This window comes from Nipponia nippon, unplaced genomic scaffold, assembly GCF_047370975.1.
Source record: "Nipponia nippon isolate SJK-2023a ecotype South Korea unplaced genomic scaffold, ASM4737097v1 scaffold_1, whole genome shotgun sequence".
Classification (NCBI taxonomy): domain Eukaryota; kingdom Metazoa; phylum Chordata; class Aves; order Pelecaniformes; family Threskiornithidae; genus Nipponia; species Nipponia nippon.
The window spans coordinates 67,236,426-67,257,485 of record NW_028262290.1 but is presented as its reverse complement, the minus strand read 5'-3'; the positions used below and the strand labels follow the sequence as shown (position 1 = coordinate 67,257,485).

Sequence of the window (21,060 nt, the reverse complement as noted above, 5' to 3'; positions counted from 1 at the left end):
ACCTGAACATGAGCCAGCAGTGTGTGCTCAGGTGGCCAAGAGGGCCAATGGCATCCTGGCTTCTATCAGAAATAGTGTGGCCAGCAGGACCAGGGAGGTGATAGCGCCCCTGCACTCAGCACTGGTGAGGCCGCACCTCGAGTCCTGTGTTCAGTTTTGGGCCCCTCATTACAAGAAGGACATCGAGGTGCTGGAGCGTGTCCAGAGGAGGGCAACAAAGCTGGTGAAGGGTCTAGAGCACAAGTCTTATGAGGAGCGGCTGAGGGAGCTGGGGTTGTTTAGTTTGGAGAAAAGGAGGCTGAGGGGAGACCTTATCGCTCTCTACAACTACCTGAAAGAGGTTGTAGCGAGGTGGGGGTCGGTCTCTTCTCCCAGGTAGCAAGCAACAGGATGAGAGGAAATGGCCTCACGTTGTGCCAGGGGAGATTTAGATTAGATATTAGGAAAAATTTCTTCATGGAGAGAGTGGGTAGGCATTGGAACAGACTGCCCAGGGAAGTGATGCAATCACAGTCCCTGGAAGTGTTCAAAAAACGTGTGGATGTGGTGCTTAGGGACATGGTTTAGAGGTGGATCTGGCAGTTAGGTTAGCAGTTGTACTAGATGATCTCAGAGGTCTTTTCCAGCTTTAATGATTCTATGATTCTATGAACTACTTTTTCTCTCTGGTGAGACATTTAAAAGGAAGAAAGAATTATAAGTAGGCAGACTGTAAACCAGAAGCATGACAGAATCACACTACTCTTAAAACAACAGGATTAGTGTAATACCATCTATCCATTTAATCCTTCTCCAGAATAAAAAGGAAATAAACTAACCATCACTGCTAATACCAGCTACCAAACTCCATTCTTCAAAAGAATTCTCCAACTAAAGCCAAATTTTTTAATGTTACAAAGATGACTAGAAACAGGATTCCAAAAGCACAGAGCTCCAGATCACAAGTTATTCATTAAAAACAAACAGAAAAGTACATGTACCTCAATATCTTCTTTATATTTTAATAGAGAGGCATCCATTATGTTTTTCAAAGCAAAATTTTCAGAGTCAACATCAAAGTGATGCCCAGTTACTTGTGCGATTCTTTCCCAGTGTCGTGACATCATTGCCTAGAAAAGTGCATAGGAATTAGGGAAGATTTTTAAAAATTGTATTATTTTTAGGACTAGAATGATCACATACTTTTGCACTGCATCTGTTAAACAAATAGAAGAGTCTTGATTTCCATTCCATTGAAAGCATTAATAGTTCTTCTAATCACATTATGAAGCCTTTTGGTTTACTTTTCTGTAACTAAGCCCAGCTAGACTTTTGCTATAAATATATCTGCTTTTATCTATAAAAAAGAATTATAGAAAGCGACTTATAATCATACAACGTAGTCTTCAATAGAGTTTTTCAAGTGAATCTTATCTCCAGATTATTGTGCTGAACATACTTTGTTTGCCATCATTTCAAGCAAAGGACAGCTCTCTGCGAAGTCATCAATTTTTTTTTTTAGGTCTTGAAATGCTTGCCATTCCTTCAATGCTTTTGGTAACTTACGGATTCTTTAAAAAAGCACAAAAAAGAAGAAATATTTTATTCTTAATAATCACAATCCACCATTTAATAGTACAATATATTCTCATTTTTCAACCCATGGACCAGTACATAAAAATCCAGCTGCAAGCTGGCAACATAATATATAGCTGATTGTTTCTGACTGCAGGCATGAAACACTGCTAAAGACAGTAAAAATCACACTAGAATGGTTTGGTTTCTATTTCAGTTTGAATTAAAGGAGGTTTATTTCATGTGCAAACTCATGTCTGAACATAAGCTTTTGCAGTGTCATTGTTTTATCAAAAATTTGAAAATGCACCCGATTTTGGAAAGGGGAAAAAGGATTAAAGAAATATGTTTTTTGAAGCAAAATAAAGTACATCCTAAACCAAAACTGACTTGCTTGCAAACAGAAAAATTCTTCTGTTTCAATCCAACAAGTCCTATTTTATACCTAGTTGTATGAAAGATGTTTAAAGAAAAATCTTCCTTTATGCACAATTTCAAGATGAAAAAAACCTGAAAATTAAGAACCTCTTGTGCTGTAAATTGTCACAGCTCCACTTGCTTCTAACAAGTCATGCCAATTTTCATCTGCCAAAGCCATGGAGCAAAGACTGACAGCAGTTCTCTTACAGCTCAGTGGCAGAAACGAAAAGCTGCATAAAACTAACCCATAATGAAAAATTCTTTCAAAGAAATTCTCCTTTTTTCACAGCTCAAAATCAGACAGATCTGTCACACAATGCTGGAGCATGTGTGAATTCTTCACTGCTTGCTGGTAAGAGGTAGATGAACATATGCATACTGTCATGGCACTGCAATAATCTCTGTAGTCTTTCATCTTGAATCCAACAATAGACAGTATTAAATATGCTAGAGAAAAGCATTGCAGAACTGAAAATTATACTCTGCCATGTACGGATAAGGCCTTAAGAGGCAGTTCTTGGCTACTTCTATGCTGAAGCACATGCAACATTCATACAAACTTTGCCTTAGGCTGGCAATTGGAAATGGGGTCTCTTAGCTTGGTAATGAAAACTGCTAATTTTTTTAATACAGATACCTTTTTTCTTTGTCTTGGTCTCAGTAATATCTTCTACCAGCAAGTTCCATGAGTTACATATTATGTTAAAAAACCACTCCACTGATCAGGTTTAAATTTCCTTCTTAAATTTACTGGACATTTTCTTTACACTATATTACAGTAAAACATAAAGGGAAACTTCTCTCCAGCTGTTATTATAAACTTCTATAATGCTCTCTACCACATGCATTTTCTCTAAATATTTATCCTTATCTCTTTTTAAATGGATTTATTTTCACCTACAGTTATTTTTGCGATTCTTCTTTTCGTGATTCTAGGTTTTCTATTCTATTACTATTTTTAAAAGGGGTAGCAAAAAAGAACATTAAAGAACTATGCATATCTTTACAATTATGCTAAAACAGCAACTGCATTTCTAGTATTCCTGCTCCTTTCATAACACAGCATACCATCTTAGTTATTTCTGTGGGTACTCCCTGTACACTCTTTACATTTCTCCAGCTTTAAAGAGAATAGCTTGATGCAATAATGCTAGCAAGCCTGCCAAAGGAAGAATAGTACTGGGTTAGACTTCTACAAAAAAATGTTTACTGCCTATTGGTGGTCACTTTGCTCCAAATATAGCTTAACACTCAAGAGGGGAAAAAAAAAGTCACATGTGAAATAAAAAGAGAAACACATAACTTTCAAAATTGTTGTCACGCGATGGCTTCCTTCAGAGTTCCAGGAGAAGGAAGCATAGAGTCCTACCAACCTGTAAAATATAATTAACTATAGAAAAAATGACGGTGCAAATTCCATAATTCTACTGAAATTATATCAAGACTTACAGATATTGTCCGAATGCAGAAGTATATATATTTTGCATACATTCATTTTTACTATTATTTTTTTAAAATGAGGCATTTTTTCAAGCTAATGACTAGAAGACAGTTCACTCATTTTTTTCCAGAAAAAGAAGAAAATCTCCACCCCACACCTTCAGTGTGTACACAAATGGACCCTGCTAAAATGGTGACATGCTCAAAACACATATGACTAAAAAGCCTGAGCACAAGTAACTTTTCCTATGCTTTTCAAAGAGTTGGGATGAGATGAAAAACACAGATTTTATCTCAATCTCTTGAATAATACCAAAATGTAAGTGAAGTCTCTCTCAGGTCACATTGGAGAATTGAAAATCAAAAGCTGAGCAGAACTACTGGTGAAGCAAAGAGACACACACACTGGCTGTGCCAGAAGAGAGGCTCTGCAGAAGAGAAAGGCCTTTATATTGAGTATGAACTTGTCTCGACAGAACTCACTGAGAAAGTGATCAGAGCCACTGTGTAAAGAGGTGAAAAAAATGCTTATACAAAAATAATAAAAGGAGAAAGAAAACAGAGACAGTTCACATCTTTTTTCCAATAGATATCCACAGGATAAAAATATTGCACATTTCTTTTCCAACTTTTGCATTTATATTCTGTAATTCCCATTAAGAGTAAAACATAGACTGGTACAGATAACTGCTCTGAAGGAATGGATGCACAGAATACTTAAGACCTGCATATAGACTCTCCACTTTTGCATGTAACAAAATTCCCCTTTTCTAGCAATTCTGTCCATACTCCAGTGCCAGGAATCAGAATTCAAAGCAAGCTGGCAAAAGGGAAACATTCCAAATCCTGTTGGTTCATGAGCCCCTGCCTCTGAGAGAAGCAACAAGCTGGGTCAGGGAAGTCTTGCAGACCCAGCCATGGCTGTTGAAAAACCAAAGGTGCATCTTTACCAACACAGTAGAAAAATTCCTCTGATTTCAGCAAAGCATGGTTTCACCTAACAGTTATTTTGCATGTAATGTGGAAAACATTATTCCTCTCAAACCTCACAAATAACCCCACAGAATTTAATGTGGCTACCTACCCTTGTTGAAATAACAATTTCAATCCATACAAATATGCAGAAGTAGACACTAGACATCAAAATTCTGTCTAACATCACGGACTAACAATTAGCTGTAAACTAAATCACTGAGAAGGTAATATACGAAGATCAGTTATGAAGGTTATTTACATTTACAACCACCATGCCACAGGTTTATGTACCTTATTCATTAAATAAGCTACAAGCTACCATGTCGGTATACCCCAACAAGCCTAAAGTGACTTGCAGACTGAGCTAAGTAAGGTCACACACTAGCTGCATATGGCACCACAGTCTGCAGCTAGTGCAGCGGTGCTGAGTACTTGAGCAAGCCTGAGCTTGAAATAAACCAACAGATTTTTGCCCGTCAGGGCAATTTTCACAAGATAATTAACACAGAAAGCTGAGAAATAAAAAATTGTATGCACTTCAACAAATAATAACTTACCTGTTTTGAAAATCCAGAAGTTCATTGTTAATTTTTTCAATATCTAAATCATTCCAAAGCATTTCATTGTATCCATCGATATTAGCAGTAACTGAATTATAAAGACTGTAAAGTTTCTGAAGCAATGAAAGCTCACGTCTAATTTTGTGCAGTTCAGGATACTCTGTTTCAAAATTTAAAAGGAGAAATTTGTGAATGTTAATTAGGTACAACTGTATTCATGAACATAAAAATCCATGTATTTCTAAAATTGGTATTTACTAAATGTCTGAAATCAGGCTTGCAGTCTTTTAGATAGTGTCTAGTAAGACAAACTTTTCCAGTTACATTACATAAGAACATCTGATTTTGATGAGCAGTAATTGTTTATATTGCTGAGTTTTTTTGTAAATATTCTTCTATAACAGTAGATGTAATCTTATAAGTGAGGTGCTGTACCTATCTCTGTCAGGAAGATAATGTTGAAAAAGTAGTCGAAATGGCAAAGGAACACACTATAGTTTTATACAAGAACTAAAATATCCCCCATCTCAATTTGCATTATTTACTTAAGAGGCAGAAGTTGGGGATGGGGGTTGTGCTTTCAAAATAAAAATACAGAATATGTTACACAATAAAAGTATTTCAAATTGACCTCCTTAATGGAAATGTTTTATTTCATTTCTCTCACATTTTTGTGAATTCCTAGTTGAATATATCGTGATTATTGCATATGTCTTCAGACAGGAAAATACACTGAATTTAGTACGTACAAATTAAAGTGCTTGTCATACATTCTGCTGTAACTTTAATTCACACCATGGTCTTCCAAACCTGAAGTGTGTCTGACTAGGAGACATAAGGATATTACAGATCAGGTGCACAGCCCAAGGGAATTCATTATATATCTGGAGCAGTGACAACTTGAGTACTTTGGCAACATGTTTCCCAAATTTGGAGATGGAAGAATACAGACAGGAGATGTGCTTAGCTCTGAACAGAAACAGCAAGAGAGCTAAGCAGCTGGACCCTGAGATACACAGAACAGTGCAATATTTTTCCACCTGATGTTTATGAATATGCAGAGTGAGAGCCAGTTTCACACGGCTGCTTTTCATAGGAAAGACAATAATAATTTACTGCAAGGAATTTTTCTACAATGAATCCAGCACTGAATACATTTTGCAGGACCCACAAGAAAAATTTAACAGCCTAGGACCAGGTATCCATATCCCCTGAGAAACTACCTGTGATAGGAAGACCAAATAATTCTTCCCCGCCAGAAAGAGAAATATACTTCCTCCATAGTTCATCAAATTTGGCTTGAAAGATCTGTAATCTGTCACTTGCTTCATGGGGAGGAACATTCTCTTCACCGGGGCCCCTGTGAAAAACAAAACAAATTCAGTGCAAGTATCAACCATACAGGCTTCAGCAAGAAGCACAACAGAACCCAGACCTTACTTCCTGAACAGTATTTAATATTTTCTAATATTTTTTCTATAAATTTTCACAAAAGACGCTAAAAGAGAAAATGCAAAGTATATTCAGTGTCCCAACATTACATATCGAGTAGTCCCTGAAACAAAGCCCAATTTATTTTCTAATACTAAAATTCATCTGGGTTACCATACATATTACAAACAGCTAAAAAGATCTACATGTTTTGTCTTTGTTATTTTCCTTTTCTTCTGTAAAATACATTTTAATGATTATTTTCATTTATATTCTCTAAAAGGGAAAGACAGCAGGTATATAATTCAGGGGTGAAAACTGTGGTAGTTGGTACTAGAACCATAATTAAGCTCTCGGAAAAATAACAGCAAAATATGATTTTGCTCTAATGAGTACATCCTAGCTGGAGGATTGGGTGTAATCCCCAGCCCTCACACCTGGGACCACTTCTTGGCTGCTTCATAATCTTTTGGGATGAGAACTGTAAGTATGTCAACTTCTGTTGTGCCATGGTTGTTTCTAGAAAGAAATACAGACACATGGGCATCAGAGAGCACTGCAGGCTGGCTGCTTGGCAAGGAAAATGGAACCAGGAGATGAAAGCAGTAACGTGGCCAGCAGAGGCAGTCAGGGCCTGGTCCCATAGCACCTGAGCAAGGAGAGCAAGGGGTTGGTAGTCAGATTCAAATGAGAGTCCAGATCTTTAGACAAGTCCACAATAATTATTGGGACTAGGTCAAGCAGGGAAGGTGAGTCAGCAAGTCAGGGTCAGGAGCAGGTCTAGTGAAAGTAACCAGGATGATACACAGTCCAGTGGTTACCAGGTTGTTCTGAGATCAGGCTGAGAAGTGAGTCGGTGCATTGGGATCCAGGTTCAGCTCAGTAGGGTCCATGGCCAGGCACAGGCATGGCTGCAACAGAGCTGGAGCTGTAGGTCAGGGGGCCGAGCGGTGAACTCACAGCTTAAAAGCAAATCGCACAGGAAGGAGTGTCAGCCTTCCTGAGGCCTCCCAGCAGAACTGCATGGGAGTGTTCTGTCACCAAGGAAGGGGGAAGCCTTCAGATGCACTAGCTCTAAGTTGACCCTGAGCCCAGGCAGCTGAACCTCTGGGAGGGGGGATGCTCTCAGGGTCCCTACAACTGGTGGCAGCCACAGGGTGTTTCCATTAATTGCTCTGGACAACTCCCAGAGCAGAACTGCAGGCAGCACTATCCATGCATCCACACTGGCAACTTGGTGCTCTAGCAGGTTGCTTTTAGGTGCACATTTACCTTTTGTCTATAGCTGGAATCTTGAAGCTTGCACTCAAATGCACTGCTAGTGTGCCTTCAAGAAGTTTCATTCCTGGTGAAGCCAAGGTTGAAGCCTAATACCCAGTTACCATTTGGACCACCCTGTCTGTAACACCAATGCAAAAGCACCTGCCCTAGGAGAAGAATATATTCTCCAAGGCCCTCCAGGAGTGCGTGCTCTATGCGTGCACTGAATTCTGTTCATAGTAGCAAGGCAGTCAGTCTGCAGAGGCTGTGCATAAAGCTGCTTCACACTGCTATAGGTGTGCAGTGCATGCCTAGGGTCAGCTGCTGACGTGAACTTCGTTGCCAAAAAACACACACTGTGCATGTATTGTCCTAGAACCATAACAGATCACAGAAACCAAATTCTGGTCTTTCCCTCTTTGCTGCTAATGTAGAAGTGTCCAATGAAGCACACATACCCCACAATTTAAATAAAAAAAAAGCCAAAGTAAGCTTAGAAGTAAGACTGAGTAAGACTCAGTGAACTTAGAAACACGCAGAACTGGAATCTCCATTCACATCCAAGGCATTACTTATATACTTAATATTAAATATCTGCTTAAGTGCTTTGTTGAGTTTAGAACTCCCAAAAAACTTTCAATTTGGATCTGGATTGAGAATTTTATTATTTTTTTCCCCAACCTATTAACTCTTCTGGGACTTCACCGATTCCCTCACTGAAATTATGGGAATGAATCTGTGACAGCAAGAGTATCTGCCCGTCTTATATTATTCTGAAATTAGGCTTTTTTTATCAGCTGTCATATATACATTGAGGCTGTGCTGTGTTTATTTTCTGAAGGCCTTTCGATACACCATTTTTGAACAATCACTAATGAAGCATAATTGTATCGCACTACAGGTCACCTACTTTTCATTATAATCGTTGTAAAATTCTGCAGTATCAGTCTGGAAATTTTGAACAGCACTCAGTAAATCTGTTTTCATGTCTGGCTGTACCTTCAGCAGCAAATCCTCAACATGCAGTGCCTATATGCAGACAAAGAGGAAAAACAACCATAAAAGAGGCAGGAAAAAAAGCACAGAGTTTTAAATAAGAAAATAGTTTTGTTCTAGCATTTCAACATCAAAAAGGCTGACAATAACTTTGCTATATATATAATTTGAAAAATAATACAGCTATGATACCTGTGTGTTTAGGTTCTTCCAGGCATAAGCCAATCCATCAACTCTTTCTGTATTTCCGTCTTGAAAGAACAGGTTGTATTTATGAAGCACAGAATAAGATTCTTCTATAGGTCCAACTGTCATGTCAATTTTAATCTCATTCTCTCGAATTTCCTTTAGTGCTTCCATTGCTCCCCGTACATCGTCAAGGTCATGGATAGGTCTGCTTAATCTCTTGCTCACATTTTCAATGAATGAATAAATTTCATCCATGTCTGTGGCAGACTTTTTATTCAAAGCTAATCCAAATGTTCTTTGTCTTGAGCGGCACTCCTGAATTAAGGCTATTTTCAACGACTCTGTCGCAATATCCACTGATTCCAGTACACAGTGATTCGGCAGTTCTCTGATTTGCATTTCTAATTGCTAAGACAAACACAAATGTTCAGCTTTTAATTTGACTACAATTTCTTTGAACACTTCATTTTTATTAAAGATATAATACTTACAGAAAAATATCCGATTTGAGCTTGGAATTCAGCCATTGTTGGTTTAGTGTCTATAAATTCCCTCACTTTTTCCTCTGGATCCTATATAAAAGAAGTTTATTTTATTTATTATTTAGCATAGGTATGACAATAACCTACGGGGGACCCAGCTGCCTGTTCGACTGTGCAAACACAAACGATCCCTCTCTAAAAGAGCTTAAGATATAAGCATTAGGATCAAATTATTTCACTTGAACTGCTTTTCCTGATTCTTACTCTTTGTACAGTACTCTTTAAAGCACTTGAAATCTATCTGTAACTCAAAAACTGACACAGATCAGGATATCCCTTATCCATCCAAATATTATCACAAAATTTACAATGTAGCTGCTAAAACTTTGCTGGAAATATTTCCTTCCCAGTCTCCCTTCTGTTTGCAAACCCCCAAAAGCAGCTCACATCCTCTAAGAGGTATTTAAATGGTATTGATTGTACTCAGCCATCTTCACTCTTCCTGAAACAGTGTATTTAACTGCAGTTTCTAGCTACAAACGGACTGGCCATTTGAAGGAAGCACAGTTTGGCAGGGAAGGATGGATCTAAGGGAAGAGGGGGCATTTAGCTTGTTGAAGCTTGTTTAAAGGGAACAGAGCACTGAGCATCCTTCCTCTTCATAGGCACGCCAGTCTCTGCAGAAGTGAGAACTTCAGTGTCACCAGCTCAATAAATGTGTTAGATTCTCGGTTCAGTTACAGACAAATGATCTTTACCCAGCTCAATGACGTTCATCTACAGTCTGCACTGTGAGGTCCCTGAGAATCTGGCTTCTCTGGCCAATAACGACTTACCAGTGACAGTTCCCAATGGTTCTACAGAAATTATAAAGATGGGGGGAAATGGTGCCAAATCCTAAGGAATTTTAAGGTTAAGGAGCAGATTAATTGACTATTTTAGAAGATTTTAGTAGAAAGGAAACATTATCATGCTACTTCATCATCCAATCTGATTGTGCCCTGTCTGGATGAAGTGACGTACCATCAATATGTGGTTAGCTCACACAATATCTCCAAAAACTGGGGTAACTAAGCATTAAGATTTGGAACCCCAGAAGCCATGAAGGGGTGAAAATTCCATGTCTTAGCCTGAACTTTAATTGCAAAAGAGTCAGCTGTGGGAATGTGGCCACCTATCAGTTGGTTTAAGAAGGGGAAGTTAAAAAAAGTGAGCAGTTACAAGGGTAAGATTGATCCGGTTTTGGTTGCTTGTTTCTCAGCCTGGCTAAAGCACCTCTGATAGGTAAGACCAACAGTTGTCCATCTACACAGAGCTGAATTTCACTAGTCAGAATGTACACAAGGTTTTATTTCATGAAATAGCTCCTGCCAAAACGCTCCTCAGAGCTTTACCATTTATGTGACTGGACCTGCTTCCTAACGAAGACAACTCCATCAGTCCAGATTCTCTTCTGCTTTACAATCCTTATTACTGGAAAGCTTTCCTAGATTTAGTTTATCATTTTTGTGAAGAAATAGAAAAGCTGCTTTCAGCAGTGGTTGCTGAAGAAGAACTAGTCAGTTTAATATGCAGGAACAGTTTTGTAGCCTGCAATTTCTCAAATTCTGTTAAATGATTCTTTTTTTATAACCTATGCAGGCAAGATGCTGTAAGAATGATGCATAAGCATATGAGACCATAAGCTCATTTATGCTCCCAACATACTTTTTGTTCTTCTGCTTTCTTTTTTAAATGGTTTAATTGGTAAAGAATGACAAGTTCTGGTCAACACAAGAGGAGACAGAAGGAGGTGCTATTGGTATACGGATTCTACTATGAAACCAATGCTTCCTACTGAGCACACAGTCTCCTTACGCAACCGAAAACAGTTTATTTAGAAGATTTCACAATACCACAACATATTATATTGAATATGTATTTAACCTTGTTCCAGATGCCTGAAAATTCAGAAAAGCTGTTCAGAAGATCCGACGCTTCAGTTTTGAGAGATAAAATAATTGTATTTAGTTGGATCACCACTTTGTTTACATCCTTATGCTCGATGATCTGTTTGTCTAAAGGTTTCAGTGCCACCATCCTGGTGAGTTTGCTCTCATCACCTAGCTCTCCAGCAACAGCTTGTTCAATCTGGCATAAATTAAACAAGAAAAAAAAAATATGTCCAGTAGTTTTATATATTTTTTTACATTATAGAATGTCCAATAATGCACACACAATAAGTGCTTCTAAGAACAGATAGAAAGTGCACAGAAAGCATCCACAAGGAGACTCCCTGTTATTAGCTTTGGATCTTACAGAACTATAGTTCTAGTGTTAAAGCTGATGTTATAAAAAAGTGCCATGTGGAGCTCTGTATTAACCATCTCTGACATCCATCAAATATGTGTCATATAAAAGTACAACTGTGCTGTTTTCTGCTCCTACACCACTGCTCAGGTCTTCCTGCTTTCTTTAGCATAGAATTACCATCTATACCTATTCTTGGTCAAAAAAGGTCCTGTAGGTGGTGGAGGGGTTGGCTGCTTGGAAATAAGCAAATAATTCTGCTTGAGGAAACTGAATTCGACTCTCTCCCTCCTAGTTTATTGTTTTTATTATTTATTTGCAGGACTTGAATGGTTTTTTTCATTGAAATGAGCTGATCTGTTTTTCATGTCAGATTGACAAAATAGGAAGATACTTTTACAAAGACACTTTTCAGCACAGATCTACATAGATCTGTATTTCATTACCAGAGGAGAGAATTAAGGCCATCTGATTACCATTTCTGTGCACTTCTGTACCTTAACAAATTTCAGTTTCTATTTATACCTCAGATCTCCCCAAGGTTTTAGTGTTCATTTTAATGCCAGTTAAAATATTTATATTGTATTTACTGTAGCATTATAGGTGCTGTATGCAGCCTGAAAGTTTAACTTAAAGTACAGTTTTTGCCTGGGAAGAGTGATAATAATTCATAATCAGCTAGCAGTACCCATGGATAATGTCAGTTTTCACACATTATCCACGCTATCTTCATCATACTTGAACAGTATATTTAAAAATTTTTTTAAAGCAAATTTTGATTTTATTATTAGAAACCACCAAACATAAGGTTTGTGAATTATTACTCTTATATTCAATTACTTGGTATAGAGATTAAAAACTAGGCTTTCACTTAACAGGAAGATTCACCAGATTACAAGTCAAAGTATTGGTACAGAACATATTCTTATGAGATTAAAAAATGTTAACCAAAATACTAACATTTTTAAATAATCAAAACAAAATACTCACCTGCTGCTGTTTATGATGTAAGTAAGCAAATTTCCACAGGGGGATATCCTTGGCTATTGATAATATGATATTTACTGTTTTGTTTACAGCACTCTGAAAAGAGCAAAACATTCACCTCGAGCACACAGAGAGATTACGACAAATTGGGGGGGATCCTCCAAACAATACCAAAATGTAAGAATTATACCTCTGTCTTTACAGGAAATACTCTAATAAGCATGAAGTAGGATCACCCAAAATATATTTTGTAAGGGGAAAAAGTACTCCGTAAAGCTTTATCACAGTCCTTCTACGTTTATGTGGTTTTCAAACAAGAACGTAAGAGACCTTTATGAGCAGTAATCATGAATCACTGGGGATCATAACTTAATTACAGTACTATTTCCCCTTAAACTGGTTATAAACATAGTTATTTATTATTAATAATAATAGTTTTCACATCAGAATGCCTGAACACATTTGTCTGAATTTGTGATGGTATATTCTATAATCTATATAGGCAGCTATATAGAGTATTATATAACTTCTTTTATCTGTAGTATTTTAAAATTACACTTTGTGATCTGATTTCTTACTGACGCCACCACGAAGGCTGCAAATGAAATCTGAGAAAGAATTCAACTACTGATTTTGACAGTGACAATGCTAAATAAAAAGTCCACAAATCAACACCACAAGTAACACTTTGTGAATAATTTCAGACATCATAGGAGATTGTAAGTATATGTGTAAGAATTACTATAGAATTTAAATGAGTGTTCAAATCTTTTCACAGTTTAGAGCCTCAGGCTGGTAATATTTTTCTTTACATTTCACTACTGCAGAATGCTGATTTATGAATGATACTTTAAATTGATAACATCATTTTATATTCTAAAAGAGTTTAAGGAGACCAAGAAGTCAAATCAGGCTGTATCAATGACATTCATTTTTATTTTTGCATTCACTTTGAAACGTTTGCCTCTAAGTAGAGGTTTGTGAACATGAGTTACTGAGCTTTTAGAAAAATAGTTCCTTCTGCTGGCTTTCATAACAAACCTGATCGGTGGCTTCATGTCCGTAGCACCTAGTGATATTACAAACTCAAGTGACTTTTAATCTTTTTTCCTTTTCTTTTAGTTCTTATACCAGATTAAATTTGCACGTTTTTTAAAACAATGCATTTATAAATGTTTTACTATAAGTGACTGAGATGTGCAATTATTTTGTTACCTGAATATCTTCAAGACTTGGTCTCAAGACAACATTTGGAATAGCCAGTTGAATTTCAGCTTTGAACAAAGGAACCCTCTGTGTCTCTACAAACTTGGTCATCTGATATCTAGTGTCAACAACATGTAATCGATGTCTTAAGGACTCTAAAGAAATCTTCGTGCCTAAATAAATATAATATTTAAGTGAGGTTATACTTTTTTTACCACAATAAGCTTGGGGAAAAAAAAACTTAAAGTGATATTACAAAATTAAACATATCTGAAAAAGACAGACTCACATCTGACTAAAGAGTCAGTATTCTTCTGACAAAGCTGTCCCATCAGATTATAGTAACCACAGGACAAGCATTCTTGGCAGCGTGTTTTCTGTTTCATGTCGAGATGTGTACAGGCATATGAATCCTGAAGAGTTAAAGGGAAATTCTAAGGAAAATAACCACATTATCCAGCATGTAAGCAAAATATCAAGTATCTGACTAGGTTATAAAAGGTTACTTTTTACACTCTAGAAGTCTTACCTCCAGACTTCCAGCACCTCCTTTCAGCCTGTGCTTAAGAATATCCACCAGTTCATACACAGCGCATTCCACTTGCTGACTCTGTCTACAAGAACAACCTTACAGTCACCCACAGGGAATCAAACATAAGGAATACCCTTCTTTATTTTCCAGGCACACACCCCCACTCCTACTGCACTGTGAAGAATTATATATGCAGGGAAATACCCTTATACTTTTCAGTTTGTTCCTGTTGCTTGGGGACAATAGAATGTAAGACATTTAAGATATGCAGACTATTAAGAAACCCATTTGTCAGACTCTATTATATCTGATTCAACTGGACTTCATAATAATTAAAGAAAAAAAAAAGTTATTTTCCAGCTATAGTTAAAATAAAACAGTCTTATCATGATGATTCAGCAAGATAATCTGTGAAATCAGAATTAGTAAAGAAAAAATAAAAAAATAAATAGAATGTATCTTATTTTGCACAATGAGCATAGACATCTTTTTGGAGAACTGAACAACTGTTCTGCTATAACCTGGAAAATAAGCATAGGCAAAAAAAATTGCAGCACCGGGAGAATGGGAAGTCTTGCATTAGCTAGCTAGCATTAAGAATCAAACAATTAACACAGGGATGAGATTTTAAGTCTTATCCATCTTCATTTTTCTTGCCACTGATTAGAATGCCATAAGAAGAAAAATATGAAATGCTAAACACTACGCATGCAATTTTACATCTGCTGTATTCAAGATACTTGGGAGTTTCTCCCCTGCACCCCGAGACTATCATTTTGCTTTAGACTAGCAGTCTGTTAAAATAAAATTTTAGAAGTAAACTCTCTATGCATATAAAAGTAATACATAAATAATCCCTCCCAAATATGGCCTTGAAATCTCTGCAATTAGCAAACCTACTGAGACAGTTTGTGAGCAGTAGAGACAGCAAGCTTTTCTGTTTGTTCCAGGAAAGAAAATACATCTATAGGTTCATCTTCTGGCAAAATTATCAGGGCAGTGTTTGACATATCCTCCAGAATTCTTTCAATTCTACATTCCAGGGTATCAGCTGCTTCTTTGACTATGTAGTCCAGCTCCCTCAGGGTACTATAAACATTCTTAATAACTAAGCAAGGAAACAAAATTAAAACAAATCATGCAAAATACAGACCTCTTAAATCTCATCTCCCCTTCCCCTTTCCCCTCCCTCCAGGTATTACAATAAAATGAGGATTTGATGGCAATGAAATATGCAATTAAGGTCTGAAATAGAAACATGATGGACTTGCTCTATTTTGGAGTCTTTAAATGAAAACATTTTATAATAAATAGTACACTAGCCTTCAAAATATGTCTTCCTTTTTGTATTAAAGAGCATTGTAATGAAAAGGATCAACAAAATACAATGGAAAACAGAAAGGATACAACTGTCCAAAAATTATTTTGGTCCTCCTACATACCTCCACAGTGAAATCCAGTACTTTTATAGTAGTAATTAACTTATAAATTCAATGGCTAAAATTCCCCCAGCCAAGATTACATACTGGTTGAACCACATGTTCATGCATATGACCTAACTTACTTTGGAAAGAGATAAACTGAGTGCTTTAACACATCTGTTTATTGAACTAGGTAAAAATGACTGTTTCTGAATAGACTGGATAAATTCTTTCCCTGTCTTTCATACTTTCCATTGCAAAGAAGAAAGCAATATGTCACCTGACACCCTTTGTCTTTGCATTTGTTATTACCAGACAGTATGATTTGAATCATCAATGCTCTTTCTTACTGTATGTAGAAAGAAATCACTCTGATATCTGAGACACGGCAGTGTGACAGTGGTGTCGAACTGCTGATGCTTTCAGTGGAAAACATAATTTATTCCTGTTAGGAAGTTAATGATGGAGCTTGTCTTTTTTATTGATTAAAGCAGACAAATAATCCAACCAATTCCTCAGCTTTTTTTTTTTTAATATAGAAATTAGGCAGTCCTAAATCCATTTTTTCACCTTGTCTCCTGAGTTTTAATCTAGAAGGCAACATGGGCCTCCATACATCTACATATTAGATGGAAAAAAGGCACTTAAGACATTTGGCTCATGCAGAGTAAATTCAGCACATCACTGCCAGGTCAGAGTCATCTTGTATACACTCAACCAATGGCTAATTTGTAAGTGTCCCGTGCATTCTGGACACATTAGACATTGCACATCTTCAAAAAGATATGATGCATACACTGAAGAAAATCATTCCTTTCTAGGGGTGATTCCATTTCAGCTGCAACAGCAGGAAACAGGAGGTAGCCCAGATACTCTGGCTGCATAACCTCTATCTTGTCAAAAAGGCCAGTTTTCACCAGAGCAAATGCTGATCCAAAGAACCATTAAAACCTGAATTATAGCTATTCAGATACTTAACATAGTGCAGAAAGTACCTAAACGAATAAATACATAAATCGTATTATAAAGACTTTCCTTATGATGTGTTACTAAACTACGCAAACCAAATACAAAAATTCATTTTAGAGCTATAAAAGAAACATAAAAAACTACTTGCCGTTGGTTTTTTGTGCTCTGGTCAGGCAAAGGTGAAGTAAAGCCAAAAGGTGACCAGCGCCCCCTTAAGCACTGGTCAGAGCCCGATGTACCAGTGCCACACGGCAGAGTCAGAAACAAACAGCTGCACAAACCCATGCCCCATTTCACTTTCAGGTTTAGGCTGCATCTGTTCCTGTTTATCTTGCTGCTTTTAATTTTGAAGAAGAAAAATGAAAGCCTAACATCTGTCTACCTCAACTGAAAACTGATTTACAAGCACGTTTTCCCCTCATACAGATGGAGTGCTCTTCCTAAAACTGACAAGGAAACATCCGTCAGGTACTACCTAACAGCATCAACAGTTCACCACTTCTTCTCCTACTACATACATTTATTGATGTTTAAAGACATCCATGACAGCTGCATCAAGCCTGGAGTAAGGGCATCCTCAACTTGTCCTATGAATGGTTTCATCAGTGGTTTCAGCATAACAGGAATCCCATTCAGACGCTCTTTGTAATTGATCAACAGATTCTGGAGTCTGCAAGACATGACCATGTTTAGAATGTGCTTAATTCAGATATTTGAAACATACAGAAGTTTAGACATGTTTTCTGTTAATAAGATTTGCAAGTTCTGACCCCATGTTAAAACTAAGAACTCTTCCCAGCTCTTCCTAGCTCAAACTAAGCCTCTTTCTCCCCACTAACAGCAGAAGCAGACTGGGAAAATAAGTACCTCCAGCAACGTGACTGTGACCAATTTAGAGAAACTTTCTTCCAAGGAAAATTAATTAAAATTTAAAAACACGCTATTTTTGTTCCCTTCATCCTGTCTCACAAGACATGGTATGAAATGGCACTGCTTATAAGAAAAGCAAGATCCAAACCACTTGGGACACCAAATCCAAAAGAAAAAGAAGCCAAATTCTGAATCAAGACTTACCAATATAGTTCCATGAAAATGGAGCTACTCAATGAAGCTGCATAAACAAGAATTAGAAGCGAATGCAACTCAGAAGTCAAAGATACAAAATGGGTTCCCTACAAGAACTGCTGCAAACAAAAGCAATAGCTGTGTTCTGTGCCAGATTAAAACCATGACTTTAAACATCGTTACAAACTGTATACTAAGATAATCCATTTGCAATATACCCAGAACCGTTCTTCCAGTGTTGCTTAAGCAAAAATCTACAGTCTCTAAATATTCCTTCTTTGCTTGGGGAGTCAGTCTGAAGTCTTTTTTAGAATAGAAAGTAAGTTTGGATATTTTTTTATTGCAAACATTTTCTGTACTTTTTTGTTTCTCTTGGATGGCAAAAGTTGACCCTGTTGCTTTTTAGAGGACTGTAGCACACAGAGTTTGCCTTGCACATATTAGAAATTTTAGGTTAGTTTGTCCTAAAATACTCCACAGAAAATTAATGAAAAATGTCATATTATAAGAGTGAAAGACTGAAAGCTTTAACAATAGAAAAAGGGAGGAGGGGTTGAATTCAAGCGTTTATGAAACTCTTTGAACTTTGCCCCTTTTTGTCCACTTCCATTTAACAACTATCTAAAGAACACTCCTCACAAAGGATGACTTTTTTAAGACCTATCATCCTTGCTTAGAGAGTTAGAGAATTAGTAGTCAGCATCCCTGAGAATGAAAAGAACTCTTCCAGCACAGAATTGGGCTGTTACAAGAAGCAGAAAGAAATTATTGGGAGATATATGAGAGAGCATATTATAACATACGTGATGTATTACCTATACAAATGTTTGGGTTGTGCCTTAATCAAGTGGTAAATTCTAGCTTGTTTTTCTATCAGAAAACAGCTTTTTATGTTACCTGTAATATTTTGGTGTGTAAACCCTATGTTATAGCGCATAGATGCCTTAGCAGTACCTAGGACCCCCACTGACAGAGCAGCTCTTGCAGTAACAAAACAAAAGCATGCAGGCATTTTCTAGTAATGAGATATTTGTGGAGATAGATAGGAACAACTGTATGTTACCAATATTACTATGGAAATGCAGGGGAAAGCAATTAAATTTCAATTTAACTCCATTAAAGAGAAAAGTTATAATAAATCAAAAGCACATGCAACAGACTCAAAGCCAGGGATTCCCATTTGCAGATGAGAAGCAAATCCAAAGTGTTCACTTACTCCATTTGATGTCTTTTAATCTGTTCTTCATCTGCACACAAGCCAAGGACCACATCTGGAACTTCAAAATGCATTTTCTTCAGGTATTTTGTTTCATAAAGTACTTCCAGGACCACTGGGTCCAAGTTTACAAGTAATTCCTTCATGTAGCAATACAAGGGGGGAAAAAAAAGAAATAGAAAATAAGACAGTAGTTTGGTGGTTACATGTAGTGTGATATAACTGGAACATACAACAAGATGACTAGATGACTAGAGAAGATTTTTAAAATGGATACCCATGTTTCTACACAGATCTTCATCCTCTCTACAAATATCTGGATTTTCCAAAGTATTAATCCACCAATATCTTACACTGATTTCAATTTCCTGTGACTCCTTCAGTGTGCCCTAATAACTTGGCTCCTGTGACTTCCAAAGTTTAATTCTAGTTCTGCAGCTACACTCTGTGGAAACTAATTTGCCTTTTCATCTAGTTTCTCCACCAGTAGACTGGGGAGAAATGTTGTGAAGGTTAATCTGTGTATACTTTTTGGGGCACTAAATGCTATTAAGATGCTAAATAAATTCGAAAACTAGGCTCTAGTTGTCCATTATTGAATCAAGCAAGCAGTTTTGAAAGCAAATTAATGAATGATTGCCATATACTCACCACAGTGATGTTGACCACTACAGAAAAGACCATGATCTAATTAAAAATTTCTTCCTTGACTAAAATTTGGTTAACATAGAAAATAAAACATGAAACAATATCTAAAAGATGTAGATAAGTCAATAATAGATATGTATTTGCTGGGTACTGCCTCTTTTATGCCCTGAATGAGGCCCGAGCCTTACGAAGAAAAGACATGATGAAGTCTGTACCATAAATATACACAAAAAGGAAAACAAATATACTAATTAGAGTAGTTCATTTTTTTAACCCTATGAAGATTATTTTAATGCTGTGCTTGCCTATCCATGATATGATTACAGTAGCATATGTAATACTAACCAGTGCAATAGTAATACGAAGAATAAATCATATTTACCTTGGTTTCTGGGTGCCTGACAAGTAAGGAAGCACAAAGAGCATTTCTAGCCTGGTCAGCAAACCTGCACCAGGCTCTATGATAAATAAGTTCAAATTCCAAAAGAACTGCAGCCATTTTGTTGTAGCTCTTAACAACCTTTTTCATTTCCAGTGTCTGCAAGTCAAGGGGAAAAAAAAAAAAAGCAAATACCATTTAAACAATTCGATGAGTCTAGCATAGTAGAAATGCCCTCCACTAGACTTTTCCTCACCACCATTAGGAAAACAAAACAAATAGAAAGCTTTAAGTCATGCTATTTTAGAGATAAGGTAAGACACAGAAACATAGAAATATATCTAGGAAATCAATTATCAAGAAGTATTTAACTGCTCTAAACAACATAACTCTCTTCGTGATTTTTCCTCCCAGTCTTGCCTATAAAACAAAGTCTATACTATGACCTATACAAGGCATTGATGTCCCATTGAGAAAGCTATAAAATTATATTCTTTCATGACATGTGTCTAGTGTTTGAGGTTAAATATCTCAGTCCTCTTCATTTCAGAGACAGAAGGCTCTAAGGTTAGGTACATGGCCGACAGTGCTAGTATCAGGATTAACATGAGTGAAACCCCAGAAGGGACAAAAGCACTGGCCTAAGTCATCAGCTTAATATCTCAAGGGAAGTAACTGTCCTGAGCTGCAGAATAATAATGCTGCAAAAAGGAATTCAAATCCTGGAGCACACACTAACACCTCTCATGTTGGATGAGCTTGAATGCAAGTTGCTAGAAAGGTGAGCATAGAAGTATAAAAATAAATCACGTGTCTGTTAATAACATGCTTGAATGATTAGCATAAATCCTCCTCTGCTAATTTCCAACCTTCAAAAGTGTGGGTTTCTTCTTAAGGAATGTCATTGGATGGTCAATTTTTCTGTATAACTGCTGAGCCCACATAATCTTCCCTGTTACCTAAAACACAGAAGATATGAGGTTTTATTTCCATTAACTTAAAAACTGTCAAGAAGCAAAGTCCTTTTTCTCTCTCATTTAT

At 36.9% G+C, this 21,060-nt stretch overlaps 1 protein-coding gene across 1 annotated transcript in view; it reads right to left on the bottom strand.

Annotated features, from left to right (window-relative positions):
• LOC104018200 (dynein axonemal heavy chain 5) overlaps nt 1-21,060 on the bottom strand; it is a 172,171-nt gene that overhangs the window by 124,864 nt on the left and 26,247 nt on the right. The window contains exons 17-33 of the mRNA XM_087736582.1: nt 20,889-20,978; nt 20,023-20,178; nt 18,993-19,132; nt 17,230-17,381; nt 15,222-15,429; nt 14,319-14,403; nt 14,079-14,202; nt 13,799-13,962; nt 12,587-12,679; nt 11,234-11,437; nt 9,317-9,397; nt 8,829-9,233; nt 8,551-8,669; nt 6,173-6,309; nt 4,947-5,109; nt 1,439-1,550; nt 981-1,109 (exon numbers count right to left, since the gene is read on the bottom strand). Of these exons, the coding sequence (XP_087592708.1) occupies nt 981-1,109; nt 1,439-1,550; nt 4,947-5,109; nt 6,173-6,309; nt 8,551-8,669; nt 8,829-9,233; nt 9,317-9,397; nt 11,234-11,437; nt 12,587-12,679; nt 13,799-13,962; nt 14,079-14,202; nt 14,319-14,403; nt 15,222-15,429; nt 17,230-17,381; nt 18,993-19,132; nt 20,023-20,178; nt 20,889-20,978 (2,562 nt within the window). The remainder of the gene's footprint in view (nt 1-980; nt 1,110-1,438; nt 1,551-4,946; nt 5,110-6,172; nt 6,310-8,550; nt 8,670-8,828; nt 9,234-9,316; nt 9,398-11,233; nt 11,438-12,586; nt 12,680-13,798; nt 13,963-14,078; nt 14,203-14,318; nt 14,404-15,221; nt 15,430-17,229; nt 17,382-18,992; nt 19,133-20,022; nt 20,179-20,888; nt 20,979-21,060) is intronic.